Below are 24,641 nucleotides of genomic sequence, written 5' to 3' on the forward strand. Positions count from 1 at the left end.
GGTGCAGATACGCTTTTATTCTTTGTTACCATCTTAATCTTGACTTTTAGTATTCTTAGATACATACTTTTCCAGTCAGTGTTATTCAACTATATTGTTGATGTCCAATATTTCTCATTATCGTTTCTTACTTACTTACGCCTGGTACCCATCGTGGAGAAGCATAGAACATTCTTCTTTACCCTGGTCTTTGTACCGGAAATAACCCTAGAAGAGCTACAGAAGGAGTTATTATCATTTCTACTGTTTAATATTTCGATTCCTGTATTTATTTATTCATTTTTCTTTTTGTGCTAACGTGATACCGTAACATGGACCAGCAAATATTTGTTTCAGGTTGTACTACACTTATAACCGATTTCATTATTGTTTCATTCAGTGGGTTGATTAATTCTAAAACTCAATGCACACATACCATCCTATACGATTTCGAACTATGCCACTTAAAGTTTTCAAACAGTGATTACATTTATCACACAGACCTAAAGCTATAGCTACCAACATGACTCGAACCAAGAAATAATGATTTCATCGAATGATGTGAGTTTCCGGAATCGCCCTTCATCCTTTCTCTAACCTTCTCCAACACAAGGTGGCGTTCCATGCCGAGTTAAGTGGCGTTCAATCATACGTAGTACTTTCGAATCATCTTAATCAGTGAAACATTTTAACCTTATCATCAATCGACTCAAAATATTTACTCAGTACTTTACATCGGTGAAGGCGACGATTGGGATAGCAAGGACAGCATTCCTACAGTTGAAGAACATATGGAACTCAAAACAACTGACAATGAATATCAAAGTCAGAATCTTCAACACGAGTGTCAAGACAAATCTACTATACGGAGCTGAAACTTGCGAACTACTGCAACCATCAGCAAAAAAGCATATGAGTTTATAAACAGTTATCTACACAAGATACTCAATGTCTCTTGATTGGATACCATCAACGATAGACTACTTTGGAAGAGAACAAACCAGCTTCTATCTGAAGAGGAGATTAGAAAAAGAATCTGGAAATGGATAAGACATACATTGCAGAAATCACCAAACTGAATCACGAAGCAAGTTCTATCTTGGAATCCTGAAGGGGAACGGAAAAGAGGAAGGCCGAAGAACACATTACATCGAAAATTGGAAGCGGATATCAAAAGAATCAATACCAAGTGAAAACAACTGGAAAGGATTTCTCAGGACACAGTCCGATAGAGAATGGTTATGGGCGGTCTATGCTCTTCCATAAGCGGTTACAGGTTATATATATAACTTATTATTCACCTAACAGTGAACTTTCTGAATCGTATTTGTATCATCTATTTGTGTAATGTTTTACTCTTTTCATTTTTTAAAATTCATTTCCCTAGACTGAATTCGGTCGAAATGATTCAGTTCGTGATTTCGGTTATAAATATTTCATTGCTTGCTTAAGTGATACTGAAAATCTTACTGTAAGTCTTATTCGTTTGTTCATATTTGATCAAATAACATGAAATTCCATTTTGATTGAGTTGAATCTATCGCCCTACTCATTCCCTTGTTTCTGTTAACTGTAGAATCTATGGAGTCAATCAATTTCCACATTCGACAATTAACCTTTTAGTATTTTCATAGTTGAAATCATCAGTCAATTGAAGCTAGACCACCATGGAAAACCTGTAAGCACTGGACGGTCGTTTCGTCCTATTACGGGACTCCTCAGCAGTGCTCATCCACGACCCCGCAGTCGACCCCGGTCTCGAGCCAGAGCCCTTAACCGATAGACCACTGAGTCGGCATCCAACGGTGTTTATTAACCTTTTATCATACACCTTGTCATTACATTGTGTTGAATAATGTAGATGTGTCAATGTATGTATTATTGTTTGTGTAGCACTGTCAGCCATTTTCCTCCCATTCGTTTACTGAATGAGTTTTGTATGCTCACCCTAATATTTCATTTCAAGCATCTGAATCTGTCCTAAACTATCTATTATAAACACGTTGGATGGAAAACAGAAATATTGTGAAGGATTAAGGCCAATATCCTATAATTATCCGATAAATAAACGGAAAAATGCAGGACAGTGCTGTTCATAACATAGTTATAGAAAACTAAAGCCTTTACTAATAATTTCACGGTTAAAAACTATTATCCATTCCGTATCACAGTGGTTTGACAGTATTGTACCACCCGGATGATCAATATGTTTCACGGTTCCATTTCATATTTGTATATAATGAGTAGGTGAGGTAGCTATACTGTTCCTATTGTTTCCTCAATGGAACAGTCAAGTTTGAGACGATGGATTGACATTTTGCAAATGATTCTAATATTTTACTAAGATGCTCTGTAATTTGGCGTTGAAATATATACGATTGTCTCCACTTGTGTTCTCGTTCACTACACTACCACTTCAGAATTCATGTTAGATACGCCTCCAAATAGAGTTTTTATCGAATAATTGTTTTCATTGGTTGATCACTCATGCGACAATGAAATTATGGTCTGATTCTTTCTTTTAAGGTTTGTCTTTGCGACGCCCCTCCATTTGAATTTGGTAAGGCCTCAGGTCCATGGGCTTCCCTGGAGTAAAATCCGTTAACCGAGGCTCACGAACCCACCACGTGAATGTGATTGCGTGCGAAAGTCGTCGGGACCGCCTCGTAGTGGGATGCGGGCATCTCATGAGGGCAAATTATAGTCTACACACGTACAGGTAACACATATTTTCACTCATGGATCCATTGGGATACACGGTATACATACCGTGTAAGTAAACATCCACCACATGGACACCGGTAACACTAGTTTTCTCTCATACATTCCATAGCATACATATATGTATATTCACCCACATGCGAGGGTAGATGGTCTCCGCTCCCTTTGGACGTATGTACTACAGCTGACTGTCCCGCATCACGTGCATACCACCAGTACACAAACTTTCATCCATGCACTTTATGACATACATATGAGCGCAAGCACTCTCAGAAGGGTTGGTGGTCACCTCTCACTAATATTTTCTGGCATATCTTTTTATTATGACTTCAAACTAACGGTTTATGTGGTTGATTTTATTAGACGCATGACAGATATTTCTTTAGCTTACGTTACTTGTACCAGCCCGGGGCATACCCTTTACATATACCTAAGTGCATAATTACACATGTCGAGATTCATGCAATTTGTACACATAAGCATGCACATTGGACAGCCCGTTGCATTTTTATCAAAGATTGAACTCCGAGTAATTCAAATACAGCTTAGGAGTAGTGGATAAGTCTGATCTTCTCATTGTTTATTCTTAACTTTTTTAACACTGTCAGGCCTACTCATAATATTCCGTCATTTTTTTCACCATTGATGATCTCTATACCATATTTTATTTCTTATTTCTACACATTATTATAACCAACTCATAGCCTCTTACTAGAACAATCACAGCATTTGCATTGGCTAAAATGTTAGAAAAAGATGAATCTGAAGAGGTAAGTATGAAAATGACATATTTTGGTTTCTGATATATAAATATATAACAACATTTTATACTTATGTGAACTAGATGATGTATGCTTTTCTACAAATATCTGTTATTGTGACTATATAGCATGGTAACTCGAACTGATGTACGTACGTACGTACGAAGTTCTACGTTGTGACTGACTTACTATTGTGACTATATTCTGGCTCATGTAATTCATAAAATATTGGTTCTTTAAAAATGCACAGTTGAACTGTCAAAAGAGGAAAAGTTTTTCATTTCAAGTTTAGTTCATATGTAGACTACCTGGTTGGGGTCCGCGTAACTATCGTAACCAATGGTTGGAGACTCTAGGTGACATGGCTCAGAATCGATCACAATGGTGTAGGTGTATACACTCTTTATCTTCCCCTAAAACTTGAGATTAGGATTGCTTCATAACTTCTTTCTTATATCCTTATATCCTTATATATAACCTATCTTTTACATACTACCACCACTAAATTAACTATTTCTGTGAATCCGGTGTTGATCTTGTTGTGCTAACGAGGTATGGCAACTTGGATCAATGCATAAATGTGCCTAGTCCTACGTTGTATCTGACTGTCTGACTGGCTCATATGCACAGAAATTCAAACCCAAGATACAGTATCAGTTCTTGAAATCATTCCCTATTGATCTGATCCATATGACTACATCCAAACTACTGGGTTAAGATCTGAATCATAAAGATCATCAGTGGTTATAGACATTGATTGACATTAATCATGATTAATCTCAACAACGCAAATACACTCAGCTTATTTCCATTCTTTGATCTTAAGTTTTGAACCTTTTTTAAAATACATTTTTTATGTTGAATTCATCCTTTCTGAAAACTGTACTGTTATATCTCGTAGAGAATTATGAATGGTAACTTTGAGAACTGTTTATGGGCTAATATGATGGGTATATTTCCTGTTGTATAATTGCTAAGTAACTTAACTATTCATGTTTGTGTCCCTCTTCTTATAAGCTTTATTTTGACCCTGTACGATTTACCATTCCTGAGTTATACCCCGTCTATCGATTACTATTCCCCCTATTCACAGCCAAAATTCATCTATCTTGTACAAATGTTATTTTCTATTTTATGGTACGATGTGGTCAGTTTGTTTGGCATATAAACCCAGTATGTTTGAGAATAATGATTCATATTACAGAGGTTGTTATTGGTGTTTTGGACCTAACTGTCTGGGCTAGACAGAGAGCAGGACCGACAAGTGCTCTAGACTGCTCCTACGGGTTTCGTGTGTCATTGGGTCGATCAATAAATTCACTGTATTCTAATTGGCGGGAATCATCACGTTATATATTAGCAGGGCATCCAAAAGGGCACACTCAATATAACATGTACACTAGGTTAAGTGAGAATCATTAAAAGATTATACATCTGATCAATGTTAGATTATCATTAAAAATTTGTAAGTATTGCATGACTTGATGCATAATCTCAATAAGAGAACTCAACAATCTTCAAAACCCTCATACTGATAATTATACATCCTTTATCTATTCATTCTCATTGACCGCCCCCAAATGCCCTGGTACGGCCGAGAGTGGGAATAGTCTGTTCTCCCTCTCGAAATGCTCTTACATGCTCACACGTATATGGCCTCTGCCAAGGAAGTTCTACACACTACCTTATCCAGGCAGAATTGTTGTTTTCGAAATTGACAGGACGAAAAGCGAATGTCCATCGCTTTAACCGGGCTGGTGGACGCGAAGAGTCCAACTAGGGGAGTTGAAAACCCCTCATTCCAAACCAATGGTACACATGGGCTCCAGTATCCTGAGGGAACAAATGGAGTATGAATCAATTGTTGGTGACCGACTACAATGGGACAGCATCTCCTCACGATGCTTCACTGTCTTGTGGATCAGACCTTTAGGTCAAAGGCTTCGGGTGTGGCCCCCAAATGCGAACGACCTTTCGGTCAAATAATAAATAAACTCTCATTGACCAATATGTATGTTTGTATTTGTGCTTAACATTGTTTTTCCAAAATATTTCCCTTTTTTTTAAATTTTCTTCATTTTTTTTGTTTCTAGCCTGATCCATTTTTTCAAGATGTTTATTTAAAACAAAATTTTTTACCATTTGTACAAACACAATTATTTGATAATACACCAACAGATAATGAAGAAATGCTTATACGTATGAGATTATGGCTTATACTTGCATTAGCTAAAGTAATAATTTGATTTTTATTCTTTTAGTGTTATTCTATATACTACTTATATTCTTTTGTTGATTATAATTGTTATATATAGTTAGTGTTATAAAGAATAGGACGTATCAGAGGGGGTTTTGTGGAGATTTCAGTATTTTCATAGTTGAAATCATGAGTCAATTGAAGCTAGACCACCATTGAAAACTCGGAAGCACTGGGCGGCCTTTTCATCCTATTATGGGACTCCTGAACAGTGCGCATCCATTAACACCGTTAGATGCCGACTCAGTTGTCTATCGGTTAAGTGCTCTGGCGCGAGACTAGTAGGTCTTAGGTTCGAATCTCGCTAACGAGGCGGGATCGTGGGTACGAACTTCTGAGGAGTCCCGTAATAGGATGAAACGGCCATACAGTGCTTCCAGGTTTTACATGATGGTCTAGCTTAAATTGACTCATGATTTCAGCTATGAAAATAGGACGTTCACTAATTCGTTATTGATCTAATGTCCGGCGTTTTGTCGCGTGGATTATCCACCAGTCGAAATACGACTTTCCTAGTCTCAATAATGTTTCAAATCAATGACGTTCGACCAGTATGAGTAGTCTAGCGTCCTTATTAGTCCCTTGTACGCCTAGCCCTTCCAATTAGTCGAACAACACCAATGATCTGTTATATTAAGAGTTTAGTTTCTTAATATGCCGCGTATAACTCGAACGTCTAGAACCTTCCCAAGTCGCAAATAAGAAGACAGAAGACAAGTGAAAGGAATGTTATTCTAAACAGTATCAATTATGGTATAAAACTGTTAGGTATTTGTATTTTTAGTAAAAACGAAATCATACAGGGGGTTATTAGCATTTCTCCAATAGGGAAGCTATTCGTAGGGATTCTGGAATACTCTTCCGAAAGCTGATTGGATGGAATATGTTCGGCTGTTTCTCAGCTTCCTCGATTTCACCCATGGACCGTCCTCACATGATCGTTATAGAATCATTGAAAGTCGATCCTAGTTGTAGTATAAATTCATTGAATGTTTCTTTGTTTTCGAACTCTGATTTCATAATTTTTAATGCTATGAATTCATCCCTTCATTTAAGATGACTTCCAGTTGAAGCCTATTTTTAAGATTGATTTAATTCACAGTTTGTTATCGTCACAGATTGGTCGGAGTTGGGGTTCCATCGGAAAGCCTTTTTGTTTTAGTATAAGGCTCCTGAATAGTATGTGTGTACAAGTCCCCCGTGTTCGTTTTTTCATGGTTTATAACTGATTTATTGACTGACTTTGACGTTTGATTTCAACGATGACCATAGACAGAGAAGTATTATAGTTTATAATTTGAATGTATCAATTACTAACGTGATACTTATCAAATTCATCATACATATGAAATACTATTTATGTGTGTGTCTAGTTCTATTTACTGCAATACTTTGAATTTTACAAGTCTTGGTTTCGAATCCTGCATGCAGAGTCGTGGATGCGCACTTCTGAGTAGTCCCATACTAGAGCGAGGTGTATTCCCATAGTATCCGATGACAAGCGATTGGTTCATACGCCATTTGTTTTCGTAGGATTCTAGAGCCCATATGCATCATTAGTTTGGAATCAGTGTATTCCAACAGAGCTAACTTTCTCCACTCTCAGCCGTACCAAGGCATTTGGGGGCTATTATCTTGGTTGGTACTAATCACAATGTTGAGTATTAGTGATTAGGCGGTGATTGTTTCTGACATATAGATCGCAAGATCTGAGTTGACGTATGTGAGTAACTAAAATGGTGTCCCATAAAAATGTCTCATTTATTTTTGCTTGTTTGTTTTTCTTTCTTCATTTATTTATAGTTATGGTGTAAAAATGATGAAGCACGATGGTTTGGTATACGACATAATTTACCAGAAGTACTTTTGGCTTATTTAAATGATATTTCTCCAGAAGTATGTTGTATATTTTGTGACTAAATGTTAACCTGTTGTTTTCACCTTTATAAAAATCTAACGCGTTAGCTTTTGACCTCTGTATGAACTTACGACATTTAGATAGGGATTATTGACGTACAATTTGAAACGATGGTGTTGAATTCACAAGTCAATCTAGGCTAAACCACCATTGAAAACCTGGAATCACTGGCCGCTGTTTCGCTTCAATATGGGACTTAACTGTTCATATCCACAATCTTGCACACTAGACTTCAACCCAGTACCATCGATTTTGCGCTTAGCCTCTAGACTATTTAGTCGGCATCCAACGGTGTTAATGTCTATCGATTAATGATCTTGCATAACCCTTCATCTCTTGTCTTAGGTGGACAACTGTCTCCACCCGACACGGATTGAACTCCACTGGTCACGGTTTTTCAATAGAACTTCAACAGTTCCATCTTGAAGCTAGTCACTAGTGAACATATGGTCATTATCAGTTTAGGGGATTTGTAGAGACTATAGTTCGAGTTATGCGTGTGGGATCATCGATGCGCACTACTGAGGAGTCTCGTACTAGGACGAAACGGCCATCCAGTGTCTTCAGGTTTTCGATCGTTGTCTGGCTTAGATCGACTCTGGAGCTCAACTGTTAAAATAGTACGATTTCCACAAATTCTGATACTGGTTATTTTTTGTGTCTTAAGCCGTTGAACTCTTTAGCTCATCGATACAGTAACAAAAGAGATTCACAGAGTTCATTTTGACTTTACTTTAAGTTACACAGAATGTAATATCAAATTGACAGTAGTCCGATTCGTTTATTTTGACAGGTGCTTCTTAGCGGTTTTTCTTATGAGGTTGCTAATCACATATCCATATTATCTGAATTGGTGATTGTCAGTAACCCTGGTAGATGGTTACAGACAGTTGTTTTGACAAGTAGATTGTTAAAGATTAATCAGTGTTATTTATTATATCCTTCAACTCTCTCTCTCTGTGTTTATATGGACACTTTAGGTTCGAGCTGCAACAGTTTATGCTCTTGGCAACCTCATTGAAAATCAAACTACTGATTCATCGAAACAAAATCATGCAGATCAAGTGAGCTACATTTTTTTTTATAAAAAAATTGTTTACGAGTGAAGTTTATTTCTCTTAGTTTCATTTAGTTTAGTCATATAAGTGTTCTTTGTCCTTTTAGACAACATAATCAGCATAGATGTTAATAAGCAATAAGCTGTTCAGATTTTTGTACATATGTTTTGTTGATTTTGATCTTGAATGGTTATAGTCCTTGAGTGCTGTTAGAGGTATGAGGGCAGTTATCACTTCCCGGTTGCCCACACCGTGGAAGGGTTCTTCAAAAGGTACCTGAAAAGAAGGTGGTCTTAATGACCTGGGAGCGTTACCGCAGTGCCCAAGGGACAACTGCTTGAGGCCAGTCACGCACGACCTTTTTGTGGGGGATTTTTGACGTGTTAGCTCCGTTCTTCAAAGGACCTTCCCACCGGAGACGGAAATCCGTGGGATAAGGCGAGGTGTGCATTTTTAGGGTCGACCTTTTCTAACCCAACCCCTCCTTGTGGGAAGGCAGCATCGCTGTTATGTTGGCTGTCTGAAGGAAACACCTTACTGATGTCACACCTATATACAGTCAGCAGTACGACTTCGCCTTCAGACCTTGGGATTGCTGCTTTTAGTCTTAGCGCTCTTCAACCGACCTGTCTGGCATGGTAGGAACTTGAGGAACGATTGTTCCAGCCAGTATAGCTCGATTACTTCATCACGATAGGCAAGCCCGACCACCACGTCAATGTAGCAACAACGATCGGGATTGGTTATAGTTGGTTCTGAATATTGATATCTATGTATATAGGAATTTGAGATTAACTATTGATTTATGAATATTATTAAATATTGACTCTTGTGGGTTTCATTTCAATTCGTTTCTAGAAGGGTTAGGGTATTATGTATTTGCTACTGTGATTGTAAAGCTATTCAATACACTCTGGACCACAGTATTCTATCTGATGTCAGTTTTCGTCTGTTTTTGTTTATTCGTTTAATACTTGTGACAGTTGATAAATCCTTACTTGTTAAGTTTATCGAAGTGTCCAAATGATCCAATTGAGATACGCGCGAAATCGATGTTCACAAAACAACGATTTGTCTTAAAATAGCGGTTCATTATTGAATAATATACAAAACTTAGTTGCAAACCTCAACTTGTAAGGTTTCTATGGCGTTTAACGCGTACTTTTGAACGAAATAAGAGGGGCTTCCTATAATAGTAACATAAAGAGTAATTACAATATATGACAGTGAAGAAGACAGCTGATGGCTGTGTCTAAACTTGGTGACATTTTATCAACGAGCGAAAACCGAACTAGGAGCAAACAATATGAGAACTGGTGCATTTAAACAAATGCACAAAGCTGCAGATAACTGCTACAGTGAATAAGGTAAAGTACTTATAATTATAAATACAATGATAAGTACAATAAACGTTATAAGTATATGTGAATATTTCAGAACATTACGTAACAACCTGCGTTATCATGTGAGTGTAAACTTTCCCGGCAAACAACTGCTTACTGAAGATAAATAAGTAGTGTAAAACAATATTCAAAAAACGTTGGCGAAATGCGAGTGAGAACATTGTAAAACGAATGTATTACATGTATTCTGTTAAAGTTAAGCTTTTGTAATCACGTTGCTTTCTATTCAGCTATTCTGCGTTTTATGTGATATACTATAATAATAGTAGGGCTAATTATTATTTGCTTCCATGTACCAGTGTATTTCTACTAACATCACACATTGTATTAGTTTCCTGTAAAATGTATATTCAATCTTAAATCAAATTGTATGATATCTATGTTGTTGAATTGATTATTTTCATGTTTATAGCTGACCTCTTTTGGATAACAACTGACTATCAATATGTTATCAGCCTTCTCAAATGTTTTTATAATAATTAAATACTCTCTACCTGTTATAGTTATGATTAATGTTACTTAATTTTTTACTTACTTACACCTGTTACCCTTCCTGAAAGGGGATAAGCTACCCACCAGCATTTGCCATTGATCTGTGTCCTGGAAACGTCTTTCCAGTTGTTTGTACTTGATATTGATTCTTTTGATATCCGCTTCCAATTTTCGATGTAATGTGTTCTTCGGCCTTCCTCTTTTCCGTTCCCCTTCAGGATTCCAAGATAGAACTTGCTTCGTGATTCAGTTTGGTGATTTGTGCGATGTATTATGTTCTATCCACTTCCAGATTCATTTCCTAATTTCCTCTTCACATAGAAGCTGGTTTGTTCTCTCGCAAAGTAGTCTGTTGTTGATGGTATCTTGTATAGATAACTGTTTATAAACACATGTGTCTTTTTGCTGATGGTTGCAGTAGTTCACATGTTTCAGCTCCGTATATTGGAATTGTCTCGACGTTATGACCAATTTTATGTATCCTCTAATTCTTGTATTTATTCTGTCTGATTGATATCGTTTGATAAAGGAGCTTATATTGTCTTTCTGTTCAACATCTTCATCGAATACTTCATGTAGTAGTAAACTTCTCAGTTATTAATCAATTGTGTCAGTTCATTACATTGGGACTGTTTATAACCAGTCATTATTGTGGATTTGGTTGTCTTCATTTATATTTCAGTTGACTTCTGGTCTTCTGATGGTTTGATCTTTGTTGTATAAGTTGATAAATTGTCCCTATTTGACATTAGCAATAGCATATCGTATTATGTGACTTCCAGTCTGTATTCATCTCTCTCCAACGATAAGGACAATGCTTAACACAATTAAATAGTCTAACTCGAAGTAGACAACGTATTTTAATAGTTGAAATCATGAGTCAATTGAAGCTAGACCACCATGGAAAACCTCGAAGCACTGGACGCCTGAGCAGTGCGCATCCACATATCGGTCAAGTGCTCATGCGCGAGACTGGTAGGTCCTGGGTTCGAATCTCGCTCGCAAGGCGAAATATTGAAATCTCCACAAAACCCCTTCTGATTATACAACGTAATTACTAGAACAACAATCATCTAAGCTGCAAACCTTTACCGTCATTACTTACTATTCAGTGATTGTATTGAATAATCAGATTCCTTTATTTTCTTCATTATTTTATAGATAAGTCATGAAATTGGTGGTCAATTAGTTAAATATTCATCACGTGATGCTTGTCCATTAGTACGTTGTATGGTTGTTGAAGCATTTCGTGGTTTAATTAAACAATTCGAATCACAATTATGCGCTATTGGTATACAATATATACAAGAAATATATCATAAACAATCTCAGTCAAAATCATATCAAAATTATACAAAATTATCATCATTACATTCAATAACATCATGTTCAACAAAAAGACCTATGCGTCATAGTACAATAAGTAAGTGTATTATTTATTTTGAATATAAGACTTCTACCCGATGTTTGTGCTGATGATGTTGTTCAGAAGGACGATGAAAGCTCCACGACCAAACCATCCAGCTCAGAGAATAAACCTAAATCAAAAAACAAGAAAACTGTAGTTGATTTTCATTTCAAGTTTGTAAGAATTATAATCATTATAAGAAATAAAATGAATGTAATTATTCTTGTAAAGGTTTCGGAAATTCATCATAAATATAAAGGTATATCATAAAATACGTCGAGAAATGATTAGAAATGAATTTTTGGTTCCTGAATAATACCAAGTAGTATAAATCTACATACAAAAATGTGTTGGTTATGTAAACAATATGGTCTGTGAACGCTAACACACTTCATTCTACCTGTTTATATACTTTACTAGAAACATTTCTTGTATATCAGATGTTTATTGTTATTAATACTCATTCGCTTTGACTAGAGAAACCCTCAAATGTTTGGGTACAGTGGAGGGTGGGGAGAGTTCACTCTCCAACTATAAATCCTCACATTGCCACCTGTATACAACACTGCCTTCTCGTGTCGGGGATATTGTTCACGAAGTTTAAAGGGAGAAAAGCAAATTTTCGATGCTTTAACCGGGTTGGTGCATAAGGAGGAGGATCCAACTAGAGGAGTTGGAAAACTCTGATCACAAACTAATGGTGCACATGGGTTCCAGAATCCCAAGGAAACAAATGACGTATGAACCAATTACTGATCACCGGATACCATGGGAATGCACCTCCTTAAGTTGCTGCACTGGTTTGTCGATTAGACCTTCATGCCAAAGGCTCGGGGAGAGGTGTCCTGAGGAAACCATCTGATTCGGTTTGGGCACCGGACAGTATACCAGTCCTCACACAAATCGAATGATTTATGTGACGTATATCTACTTGGTGCCTCATTGTACCAATTTTTGTGTGTTTAAATAAGTAAATAGTTATTGTCGATACCTATGTGTAATCAACATTTGGTCACCTAAATTGACTCATAAAGTCAAATTCATTATGATGAATTTTTTCTACTTATTCACTGAATGCAGCCTCGTGTACTTGACTTTAAGAGATACACTTCAATTATGAGAACTTTTTGTGCTACCTAACTACTCGGATCGAAGTGTTTGAAGTGTGAGTTCGAATATGTAACTAAAAATCGGATACCTCAAAATGTTGGCCAAATACCCTCAAAATATGTCAATAAGAATGATATTCTATTTATTTCTTGCTTTAAAAAAAGAAGGTTCCGATATAAATACAACCTGTAGTATTTTAACTAGATTGGTAGAATTTTGGCTTCTTAACTCAGTAAAAGGAACCGCACAACTGTACTTAACCTCAAGCCAAACGTTTTTTTATCTGTGCATGTCACAGTCAACTGTCCAAACCGAAGTAGAATGATTTCAATGATGAAAGGTCCGAATTCGTATCTTTTAAATATAAATAGTAGTTACGCTTCAAATAATAAACAACAAATGTCCTGGTACAGCCGAAGTGGGGAGGAGTTACCCTCCCTCTCGGAATGCTCTCCCATGGTCACGCGTATATAGCTTCTGCCAGGGAATTCCTACTCACTGCATTGTCGTGGCGTGCGTGTTGTTTAAGAAAGTGAGAGGACGAGAAGCGAACGTTCGGCGCTTTAACTGGGTTGGTGGACACGGGGTGTCCAAATAGGGGAGTTGGAAAACCCTGGTTCCAAACCAATTGTGCACATGGGCTCCAATATCCTGAACGAACAAAGGGCGTATGAATCAATCGTTGGTCACCGGTTACCATAGCACTAAATCTCCTCACGATGCTCCACTGTCTTGTAGATCAGACCTTTAGGTCAAAGGCTCCGGGTGTGGCCCCCTAAGTAAACCATCTCCTTCAGTTCAGGCACCTGGGAAGTATCACAGTACTCACATAAATCGAATGAGATTTATGCGGCGCATATGTATCTGGTGCCCCTTGTACCAATATTTATGTTTTTAAATAAAAAAATGAATGGTATTTTTCATACAGTATATAAAATTTCATGGAGTATGGGAGGTAATGTTGTCCGCTCTTATTAAATAGCACAACCACTCATCATCTTAGACACATCTACTTCACAGTCCATAAAAGAGAAGGGCTTGCACTTTCAAAGAAAAAAACTTAAAGTCTAAATTCATTTAGTATTGTTTGTTTGAATTTTCCCATCGATGTTTTAAGACTGCAACTGGTCAGTCCCCATCGCACAAGCAAGTGGCTATCAGGACTCAGTGGCCGAGTGGATAACGCGATGGCGTTTGAAACGAGAGGTGCTCGGTTCGGTTCGCAGAGTGAACATCAACTCTGAGATGCAGGTACATCCAGCTGACGAGTCTCAAATAGGACGAAACGCACGTCAAACTGGATTCCACTGCTAGCCACTATCCAAACTAAACATCTGTTTTGATGCTTTAAAATAAGTTACTGTTGGATACTGAGTTTCTATTCCCTGGTATTTCCCTCATCAGTAGTTTGTTACGTATTGACCATGTTGTTTACTGTCACATTTTTTATGAAAAGCATGAAGCTTACTCTCCGGGTAAGTTATGTATTTATTATTATTGTTATTATTATTTAAACACCTTAATATTGGTATCAAGGGGCACCGAATAAATATGCGACACAAGTCACTGGATTTGTGTGTGCTGCGATGCAGCCTGAGTGTCCATGCCCAGGGGCCACGTTTGGAGCCTGTGACCTAAAGACCTACTTCACAAGGCAATGGAACGAATATTGAAGTAATACATGTCCAAATAAACTTCCGTTGTTTATATTTTTACATACAACATTTAAGTTATTGAGCTTTGGGGAATGTAAATTTATATACACTCAAAACTATTCATCTATTCTTGTTCTCTTTGGTCTTTTTATTTTTTAACGTAGGTATAGTTACTCCACCAGGAGGTTCAGGGAACGGTGGAAGCGGAAGTCTACATATATCTCGTCAATTAGAGTTAACTTCAAATCATATCAATGTACATGGTAGTTGGTTTTTAACAAAATCATCAAATCGAGAAGTTGATCCACAACATAATTACAATTATAAAACTCATTTAATCAATACACAATCACAAGCTTCTCCAATTTTACGCAAATCTGTTTTCAATCCTGGTTCAGTGTTTTTTACTGGTTAGTCGGTTAGTTAGTTAGGATGGGTTATTTTGCTATAGATGACTTTTTGTTTGTACTAATTGGTATATGTCAGCAAGATGTATGTACCTGCCAGTTCAAGAATCTGATACTGTTTCATGGATTCGAACCTGGATCGTTTTGTTTCAAATCACTATACATCTTGCATGAAGCATATATCGAGAGTTTATTGCTGATTCACTTCAACTATCTAACATTTACCCATAGTACATGAAATATCGAGTCATTTAGACCATTGACCATACTACAGTTTGATCGATAGTATTTATTTAGCTATATTGAGTACCAGGAAAAAGATGATATCGGAGTGTTCAGTATTGGTCTTGAGTGCTGTTAGAGGTATGAGGGCAGTTATCACTTCCCGGCTGCCCACACCGTGGAAGGGTTCTTCAAGAGGTACCTGAAAAGAAGGTGGTCTTAATGACCTGGGAGCGTTACCGCAGTGCCCAAGGGACAACTGCTTGAGGCCAGTCACGCACGACCTTTTTGTGGGGGATTTTTGACGTGTTAGCTCCGTTCTTCAAAGGACCTTCCCACCGGAGACGGAAATCCGTGGGATAAGGCGAGGTGTGCATTTTTAGGGTCGACCTTTTCTAACCCAACCCCTCCTTGTGGGAAGGCAGCATCGCTGTTATGTTGGCTGTCTGAAGGAAACACCTTACTGATGTCACACCTATATACAGTCAGCAGTACGACTTCGCCTTCAGACCTGGGGATTGCTGCTTTTAGTCTTAGCGCTCTTCAACCGACCTGTCTGGCATGGTAGGACCTTGAGGAACGATTGTTCCAGCCAGCATAGCTCGATTGGCTCATCACGATAGGCAAGCGCGACCACCACGTCAGTGAAGCAGCAACGGTCGGGTATCGGAGGGTTAGTTAGTCGTCATTCAGTTTAATAAGACAGATGTGCTTTTGTATCTCAGGATCTTAAAATTCATGTACACTATTTGTTTGGAGTAAGTGTTTTCCTCATTTCCTAGGTAGGGAAGCCATTTGTATCCACCAATCCAGTTTAATTGCTGTGCAATAACTGATTTGATGCATCTATGCTTCAAGCTGCTTCTTTTCCTTGAACATACTGACTGATGTTGAAGTGTTGTGAATTATGGAGAACATCGTTGACTTGAAGTTAAGGGTGGATTTTTGGTAATGTTTTGTGTGTATATTTGTGTATGTGTGTGTATAATAGGGAAGGAATGTGAGGAACCTTTGAATGGTATAGTGTCAACCAACTGAAGATAATGTTTGATTATGATAGGGCTAATGATCCAACGCCCTCAAGTGTCCTTGTACGATCGAGAGTCAGAATAGTTAACTCTCCCTCTCTTTTACAAATCTCGTATGGTCATGCACATATACTCATTGTCAGGAAAATCCTAATGATATTCTGTTTTTTGGAGATAGGCTGTTGCTTACGAAACTGACAGAATAAAAGCCAATCGTCTAGTATGTACTTAATTTGTATTGATGAATACAGATGATTCATTTTAGGGGATTTCAGAAACATTCTTTTCAAATCAGTGATTCACATGAATTGCAGGCTATGAGAGAACAAAAAGAGTATGAATCTGTTGTTGATCACATGCTATCATGTGAACACTTTTCTTAATTTTTCTTCACTGCTTTATGGATTAGATTTCTAGATCAAAGGTTCAAAGAATAATCCGCTAAGAAAGCCAGCTGCTTCGGTTTAGGGATGTACATAAATTTAACGATTTATTGTACGAAAGTCATTCATTCAGTTTCAACGTAGGACTAGGCACATATATGCATCGGTCCAAGTTGCCATACTTCATTAGCACAACAAGATGTATTTTTTTTTATTATTAATTACGTGCTTCAGTAAATAAATGATGTAGTACTATGTGTGTTTGTTTCGAAGGGAAAAGGTTAGTTTTTCTTTATGCTCATTTCTGTTTTTATTTTTTTTATTTATTTGAACACATAAATATTGGTACAAGGGGCACCGGACAAATCTCATTTGATTTGTGTGAGGGCTGTGATACTGTTCGGGTGACCAAACCGAAGCAGGTGATTTTCTTAGGGGGCTACACCCGGAGCTTTTGACCTAAAGGTCTGATCCCCAAGGCATTGGAGTATCGTAAGGAGATTTAGTGCTATGGTAACCGGTGACCAACGATTGATTCATGTGCCATTTGTTCCTTCAGGATAGTGGAGCCGATGTGCACGATTGGTTTGGAATCAGGGTTTTTCAACTCCCCTCAGTGGACTTCGCGTGTCTACCAACTCAGTTAAAGAGTCGGATATATCGTTCTCTCAATTTCGTGAACAACAGTAATACCACGAGAAGACAGTGAGTAGGACTTCCCTGTCAGAGGCTATATACACGTGGCTATGTGAGAGCATTTCGAAAGGAAGAGTGGACTCTCCCCATTCTCGGCCGTACCAGGGCATTTGGGGGCGCGCATTTCTATGTTTAGTATTGTATTGCTATTTTAACATTACTCTTTCTCTCTCTGTTCAATTACATATTTTTTTGAAGGGAGTGGTAATACACCTAGTACAAATATCTACGTTCAATTTTGGCTTACATTAGTTCAATTAGCTCAAGATCCTTATCCAGAAGTTTCTCGTCTAGCTACAATTTTAATACAATATCTATATGGAAAGGTAAAAGAAAACTCCCCCCATTTTGATCTTCTTATTTGCATAATGTTTTATTGATTTTTATCAATTATTTCCGTGTATATTTCACTGGACCGGATCCTAGGTTCGAATCTCGCGAGGTGGGGTCTTGAATGCGCACTGCTGGGGAGTCCCATAATAAGACGAAACGGCCGTCCAGTGCTTCCAGGTTTTCCATGGTGGTCTAGCTTCATTTGACTCATGATTTCAGCTGTGAAAATACTGAAATCTCCACAAAACCCTTTCTGATCTATAATCATATGCTCACCAGTTGCTGACTTCATGAGATATTTCCTGGAGTTCTAGTGGGAAGCAGTGAACAGTGGAGTTCAACCACGTTTGTTGTAGAGATATCAACTCACTGAAAACAATTGTTGAACGGTTGCTCAGATTTCGTGGATTGGTTTAAGTTAGACATTAACACGGTTGGATGCCAGCTCATTGGTCTATTTAAGTAGTGTAAAACTTTTCTGTTTAATGTTTGTGAGTACTTAATTACTTACTTACGCCTGTTACTGCCAATGGAGCATAGGCAGCCGACCAGCATTCTCCAGCCCACTCTGTCCTGAGGATAGTTGGTATTGTAGCATTAAAATAAGCATATGTGTGAATCAATAGTTAAAAAAAGATTTCTATCTTATGTTTTTAGCTTCATCTTTAATTGACTTTTTCATAAAATGACTTTATTCCAGTATTCCGTTCAACATCAATCGACATTAGATGGTGGTCAACAGGAAACCCTGGACCCGGGTTTCGTGCTACCTGGCACTCGTCAGCAAGATGTATCTGTAATCTTGAGGGAACTGGTGCTCCCTGACGGATTTGATCCCGTGTCACAGTCGGAGACGTTACCACTGTGCTATTCGGGCAGCGACCGATTGAGTGTGAAGCGGAGTGACACGGGATCGAATCCATCAGGGAGCATCAGTTCTCTCAAGATTACAGATACACCTTGCTGACGAGTGCCAAGGAGCACGAAACCCGGTTCCAGGGTTTCCTGTTGACCACCTCCAACCACCATCTTATTACAAAATAGTGCACGCAGTGTCGAGCCACCTAGACTAGTGGGCACATTGCAACTTGATCAATAGCATTCGATCAGCACTAAGAAGGATTTGATACGGATGACATTGATCATCACCCAGTGATTAATCAATTGTGATCAATCAAGATTATACTGTGATCAAATAATGTTCTAACTTTTATTCCTCTAAGGTTATCGATTTCTTTCATTTTGTTTTCCTTTGTTTCTCTTTTCTCTCCGGTGTAGATTCGTGAAAAGGTATGTCATGTGTTGATTACGTAATATGGCATAAATTTCATTCATTTAATGTTATTATTGTATTATACATTAATTATAGAATGTGACGCTCATATTCTCGTATCATATTACTACAAATGTAGAAAGCTCAGTTGTTGTTTTATTTCATTTACGATGTTGATGTAATAAGTTTTCGTCAACTGAAGACAGGTTTATTATGTAGCCGTTTTCTCTGTTCTACTCTCTACAGCTGTGAAATGTGAACTTAAAGAATAGGAGATATTCGTAGGTTACTTATGTTGGACCATAGATACTTTCGAACTATTTTGGTGCTATAGAGTCAGCATTTTTGAGGTCAGACAGAGTACTAGTTATGTATGACAAGTGTATTGATGAGGTAGCAAATTATGATCGGTTGGATCATGTAATATTCATTTCCATCCAACTACTTTGTCTCGTTATGATTGGGGGTGTTAGAGTAAGTTGGCAGAAAGCTGTCAATGGCCAGACAAAGACAAGAGATTAGTCTATAAAGTTTCTAATTGTTAGACTTAGTCATGTAGATAGATACCAAATACTTAGTTGGAGCTTGCGAATTTATCGTAACGATTGGTTTGAGACTTGGGGTAACCTGTTTGACAGCGTCATTGTGAACTCGTGCTACATTTTGGTATAGTGATTGTTAGCTTTCTTTTGACATATCCCCATTATTTCTTGTGATAAGTGGTAGCAATGGTTACGTAACACATACTATGTAACTTTAGTCCATAGAGAATAGGAAATAAATTGATTATGAAATAGGTAGTCTCAACTGCATCATTCATTCATTGGTTACTAAAACAGCCGTTTATTCGTGACATGAAACTTCTTAGCTCACAATCATAATCTGATTGAGCAATAAGTTCTAGAGGAATCCCGTATATTCCAAGCTTCAAATCATTTCATGATATTACAAGACTATCATCTTTTTAGTATCAACTACATCTTTCCTTATCTTCTTATTCTGACTTTTGGAATTTGTCTCGAAATTAGTCAGTCACTAAATAAACACAAGACTATTGTCATAAGTCTATTGTAATTAACTCATCCACCGTATACAGACTTGTGTACTTGTTCTTAAGTTATCTGTAAAGATGGCTCGTTGGTAAACTCTAGGAAGCCTCAAGAAGCCCAGAAAGAGCCGAAGACATTCCATCCAATCACTACTAGGGGAATATTCTAGAATGTCGACGTGTAGCTTCCCTATTGGATGGATAAGAATGACCCTCGATTGGCTGTTCTAAATGATGATTTACTTTCAGCCAAAAAAACTATAAATACACGAGATTTCTGTACTATATTTTGACAATGTTTTGGCCAATAAAATTCCTACTTACTATTCTTCTGTCTTCTCCGTTCCGACGTTGCGGGTTCGATCGATCAAGTAGTCTAGTAGTACGCGGCATAATAAGAATCAAAGTTCTAGATATAACATTATCAATAAAGCATAATGGCTAATGTTATTGCTTAATTACGCAAACGGGACTAGATTAAGTCACCGATTCATACTTGTTACTTAGTCGCTGAAAGTCTAGCCACTCAACTATTGAACTACCTCTCCAACTAGTTTTTGGAATAAAGATCTTCAGAGCGAAATTAATTACTACCATCAAATCAGTTCACGATGTAAATTACAAATGTTTTATCCCGACCGTTGCTGCTACCTTAACGTGGTGGTCGCGCTTGCCTATCGTGATGAGCCAATCGAGCTATGCTGGCTGGAACAATCGTTCCTCAAGGTCCTACCATGCCAGACAGGTCGGTTGAAGAGCGCTAAGACTAAAAGCAGCAAACCGAAGGTCCGAAAGCGAAGTCGTACTGCTGACTGTATATAGGTGTGACATCAGTAAGGTGTTTCCTTCAGACAGCCAACATAACAGCGATGCTGCCTTCCCACAAGGAGGGGTTGGGTTAGAAAAGGTCGACCCTAAAAATGCACACCTCGCCTTATCCCACGGATTTCCGTCTCCGGTGGGAAGGTCCTTTGAAGAACGGAGCTAACACGTCAAAAATCCCCCACAAAAAGGTCGTGCGTGACTGGCCTCAAGCAGTTGTCCCTTGGGCACTGCGGTCACGTTCCCAGGTCGTTAAGACCAACACTAATCCAACTTCTTTTTCAGGTCCCTCAAGAAATACCCTTCCACGGTGTGGGCAGCCGGGAAGTGATATTCGCCCTCATACCCGTAACTGCACACGTGACCAAGTTGGTCACATTCAAATCCCTGACTGACAAATGTTTTATTCCTTTTTAAAACTTTGATTTTTCCGACTGTTTTCTTTTTATTCAGGCTGAATTTCAGGCTATTGTTTACAATTCACCAAATAATAATGATAATAATCACAAATTTATCACGAATGATGATACAACTTTAATCCCATCATTGAATACATCATTATCTGCATTGAATGCATCATTTACAAGTAGTAATACATCTACGGACAATGTATCCAGTACTGTAAATGAGTTGAATCGTGCAGCTGATAACATCAATTCAAGTCGTTCAGAAAAGTAAATTTGGTTTTTCTGGTAGAGATTTGTTTAATTCTTATCTATTAGGTTTACTTTATGAACTAACTCCATAGAAAGATGGTATATCACAAGTTCATTGAAGTTAGAAATCTGTACCATTGAAGATGATCATGTTTTGATCCATAATGATGAGATCATAGACTGTTGCCATGCTTTCTGTTCGATTACTCCGATCTCTTCCTCTCATATTTATTTCTAGATGAGCAGGTATTTCGGATTGAGGTTGACAATGGTTGGAAACAATATTCGTATCATGTCTTTCAACTAAACTTGTCCAAAATTATGATAATAACTCTCTGTGACATCATTTTTTGGACATCTCCCTTTCCGTTTCGTTTTCCGGAAACATGTGTTCCCATGCTACATACATGTACATGTAAATGTGAAAATGCTGTTTTATTTATTTGAACACATAAACAGTAGTACAAGGAGAGACTAAGTAGATATTTGCCACATAAATCATTCGATTTGTGTGAGGGCTCTGATACTGCCCGGGTGCCCAGACCAAACCAGGTGGTTTCCTTAGCGGACCACCCCCTGACCCTTTGATCTGAAAGTGTAATCTACAAAGCAGTAGAGCAACGTAAGGAGGTGCATTCCCATAGTATCCGGTGACCAGTAATTTGTTCATACTCCATTTTTTTCCCCTTAGGATTCTGGAGCCGATGTGCACCCTTAGTTTGTAATTAGTGTTTCCCAACTCCTTTATTCGGATCCTCAATATCCATCAACCCGGTTAAAGCGTCGGACACTGGCTTTTCTTCCTCTCAATTTCGTAAACAATACCACCGCCACTAGAAGGTAGTGAGTACGACTTTCCTGGTAGTGGTTATATGCAAGGCGCCACTAGAGAGCATTTCGAGAGGAAGATCTGACTCTCCTCACTCTCGGCCATAATAGGGCATTCAGGGGCAAATAGATGTACGGTTTAATATGATCGTTTCTGTAATCTTCATGCCCGGGTTATCAATTTGACAGTTTATATGTTTTCGTGATGAATGTTATCAGGATCTAAATTCACTTGGTATTGTTTGTTTGAATCTTCCCATCGATTTTGTTAGGACCGCACAAGCAAGTGGCTATCAGGACTCAGTGGCCGAGTGGATAACGCGATGGCGTTTGAAGCGAGGGTACTGGGTTCGAGTCCCAGAGTAAATGTCAACTCTGAGATGCAGGTACATCCAGCTGACGAGTCCCAAATAGGACGAAACGCGCGTCCTGGATTCCACTGCTAGCCACTATCCATCTCTGTTATCAGGATCTGTTTCAGTGTTGAAAACCTTCTTCTAGTCAGTTTCGTTGTCATAGTCACTTACAATCAAGTTTCTGTTTTAGGTTTCTTATAAAGAGTTATGCTTCTAGTGTCAGCTTAGCTACCGTAAGCTATATTCGAGATCCTTTTGTTCACTGAGGAATTGCATATCTATCTCCTTGTAATTCATTACGAAGCACTGAATATATGTCCGCTTTATTGATATTTAAAAGTTATTGTTTGTAAAGATGATCGTTTTGCAGTACATTGGTGGCTGCCTTTCAGTGAAAATCATCGATATATATTCAGTTTTAATTTACGACTCCTAAATTGCTCTCACCTTAGACTCGATTACTGAACTAAATCATAAACTTCCAGATATCATCATATGTATGATATTCAGTGATATACATACGGAACGTCCATATCTATTTGCGGTATTGTATCATCATGGTCATGTGTGATGTGTGTGTGTATCAGTTTTAACTGTAGATCTTTAATATGTTAGGAAAAGCGACTGTGTTTTCAAAACTTTTTGTCTATCTATTTTAGTACTTTTGTTAAAGAATCAAGTTCTAATTCCATTACACCAATTACAACTACTTCTGGATTACAAATGACAACTACAAATCCATCTTCCAGTTCTCTTATACATTCTGCACAATTCCCAGGTCGACGATATCAACAAACTGATCAACGATTACGTGTATCTGTTACAAATTCTCCACAATTGCCTAATACAATAATGTCAAATAACACTGTAAGTTCTATTTTGTGAATTATATCATTCAAGAATTGTTTTTTCAATCAATCCACTGTTTAGTAAGATCAGTTGGAAGAAAGCTAGGGGCTGCCAGACCAAAACGTGGCACAAATCCATGAAGTCACTGACAGTTGGACTGAGCCATGTTGGCAGGTTTAGACTATCTGGTTGGGATCCGCGAGATGATAGCAATCGATGGTTAGAGACCTTGAATGACATGACTGAAAATCGTTTGCAATGGTGAAGGTGCATTCACTCTTTGTGTTCTGCCAAATTCTAATCTTCTGAATTCTTCATGTCCCTTTCTTTCTTTTTCTCTTTTCAAATTTATTTCACTGGTTTATACTCCTCCAATAACATCTTCAAACCCCAATCTTTCTCATTACTGCCTATACTCTTACTACTTCTATCACTATGGGATTTTAATCGACAACTGCATCTCTGTATTAATGTGGTATGGCAACTCGAACTGATGTACGTACGTACGGAGTTCTACGTTGTGACTGACTGACTAACTTTGTAAGCTCAGTGAATCAAGAACAGTTGTATATTTCCATATTTGTTTAAAGAAGATCGTGTACTGGGAAACGGGATTAGAATTAAAGTAATTTATTATGAATAAAGATGAATTCATGACACCAGATCGCTTTGGTTCACCGTTAGTACAGCAAATGTTTGTTTTGAATAAGATGATAACTAAGTATGTGTCAGACCATGATAATTTTCCTTGACTTAAAAGCAGAATTCGATTCTGTAGACCGAGAGGTTCTGTGACAGTGTTTGTCATTGAAAAGTGTACCTCAGAAATACAGAAACCTTGTGAATGCTCTTGACTAGAAAACTACTAGTCGAGTGAGAGCTTATGGCGGACTGTCATCTGATTTCACAACCTCAAGTGGTGTCTGACACGGCTATCTACTATCTCCATTTTTGTTCAATTTCACCACAGACCTACCA

General features: G+C 37.9%; 1 protein-coding gene across 1 annotated transcript in view; it reads left to right on the plus strand.

Moving 5' to 3' along the window:
- Positions 1-24,641, plus strand: part of Smp_159000 (hypothetical protein) — a gene marked incomplete at both ends in the record, with an annotated part of 59,516 nt that overhangs the window by 26,044 nt on the left and 8,831 nt on the right. The window contains 9 exons of the mRNA XM_018797298.1: positions 1,367-1,450; positions 3,405-3,470; positions 5,555-5,695; positions 7,522-7,614; positions 8,617-8,700; positions 11,751-11,880; positions 14,927-15,159; positions 21,428-21,648; positions 23,474-23,681. Coding sequence (XP_018646818.1) covers positions 1,367-1,450; positions 3,405-3,470; positions 5,555-5,695; positions 7,522-7,614; positions 8,617-8,700; positions 11,751-11,880; positions 14,927-15,159; positions 21,428-21,648; positions 23,474-23,681 — 1,260 coding nt within the window. The remainder of the gene's footprint in view (positions 1-1,366; positions 1,451-3,404; positions 3,471-5,554; positions 5,696-7,521; positions 7,615-8,616; positions 8,701-11,750; positions 11,881-14,926; positions 15,160-21,427; positions 21,649-23,473; positions 23,682-24,641) is intronic.

The sequence above is a fragment of the Schistosoma mansoni genome, assembly GCF_000237925.1.
Source record: "Schistosoma mansoni, WGS project CABG00000000 data, supercontig 0167, strain Puerto Rico, whole genome shotgun sequence".
NCBI classification, from domain to species: Eukaryota; Metazoa; Platyhelminthes; class Trematoda; order Strigeidida; family Schistosomatidae; genus Schistosoma; species Schistosoma mansoni.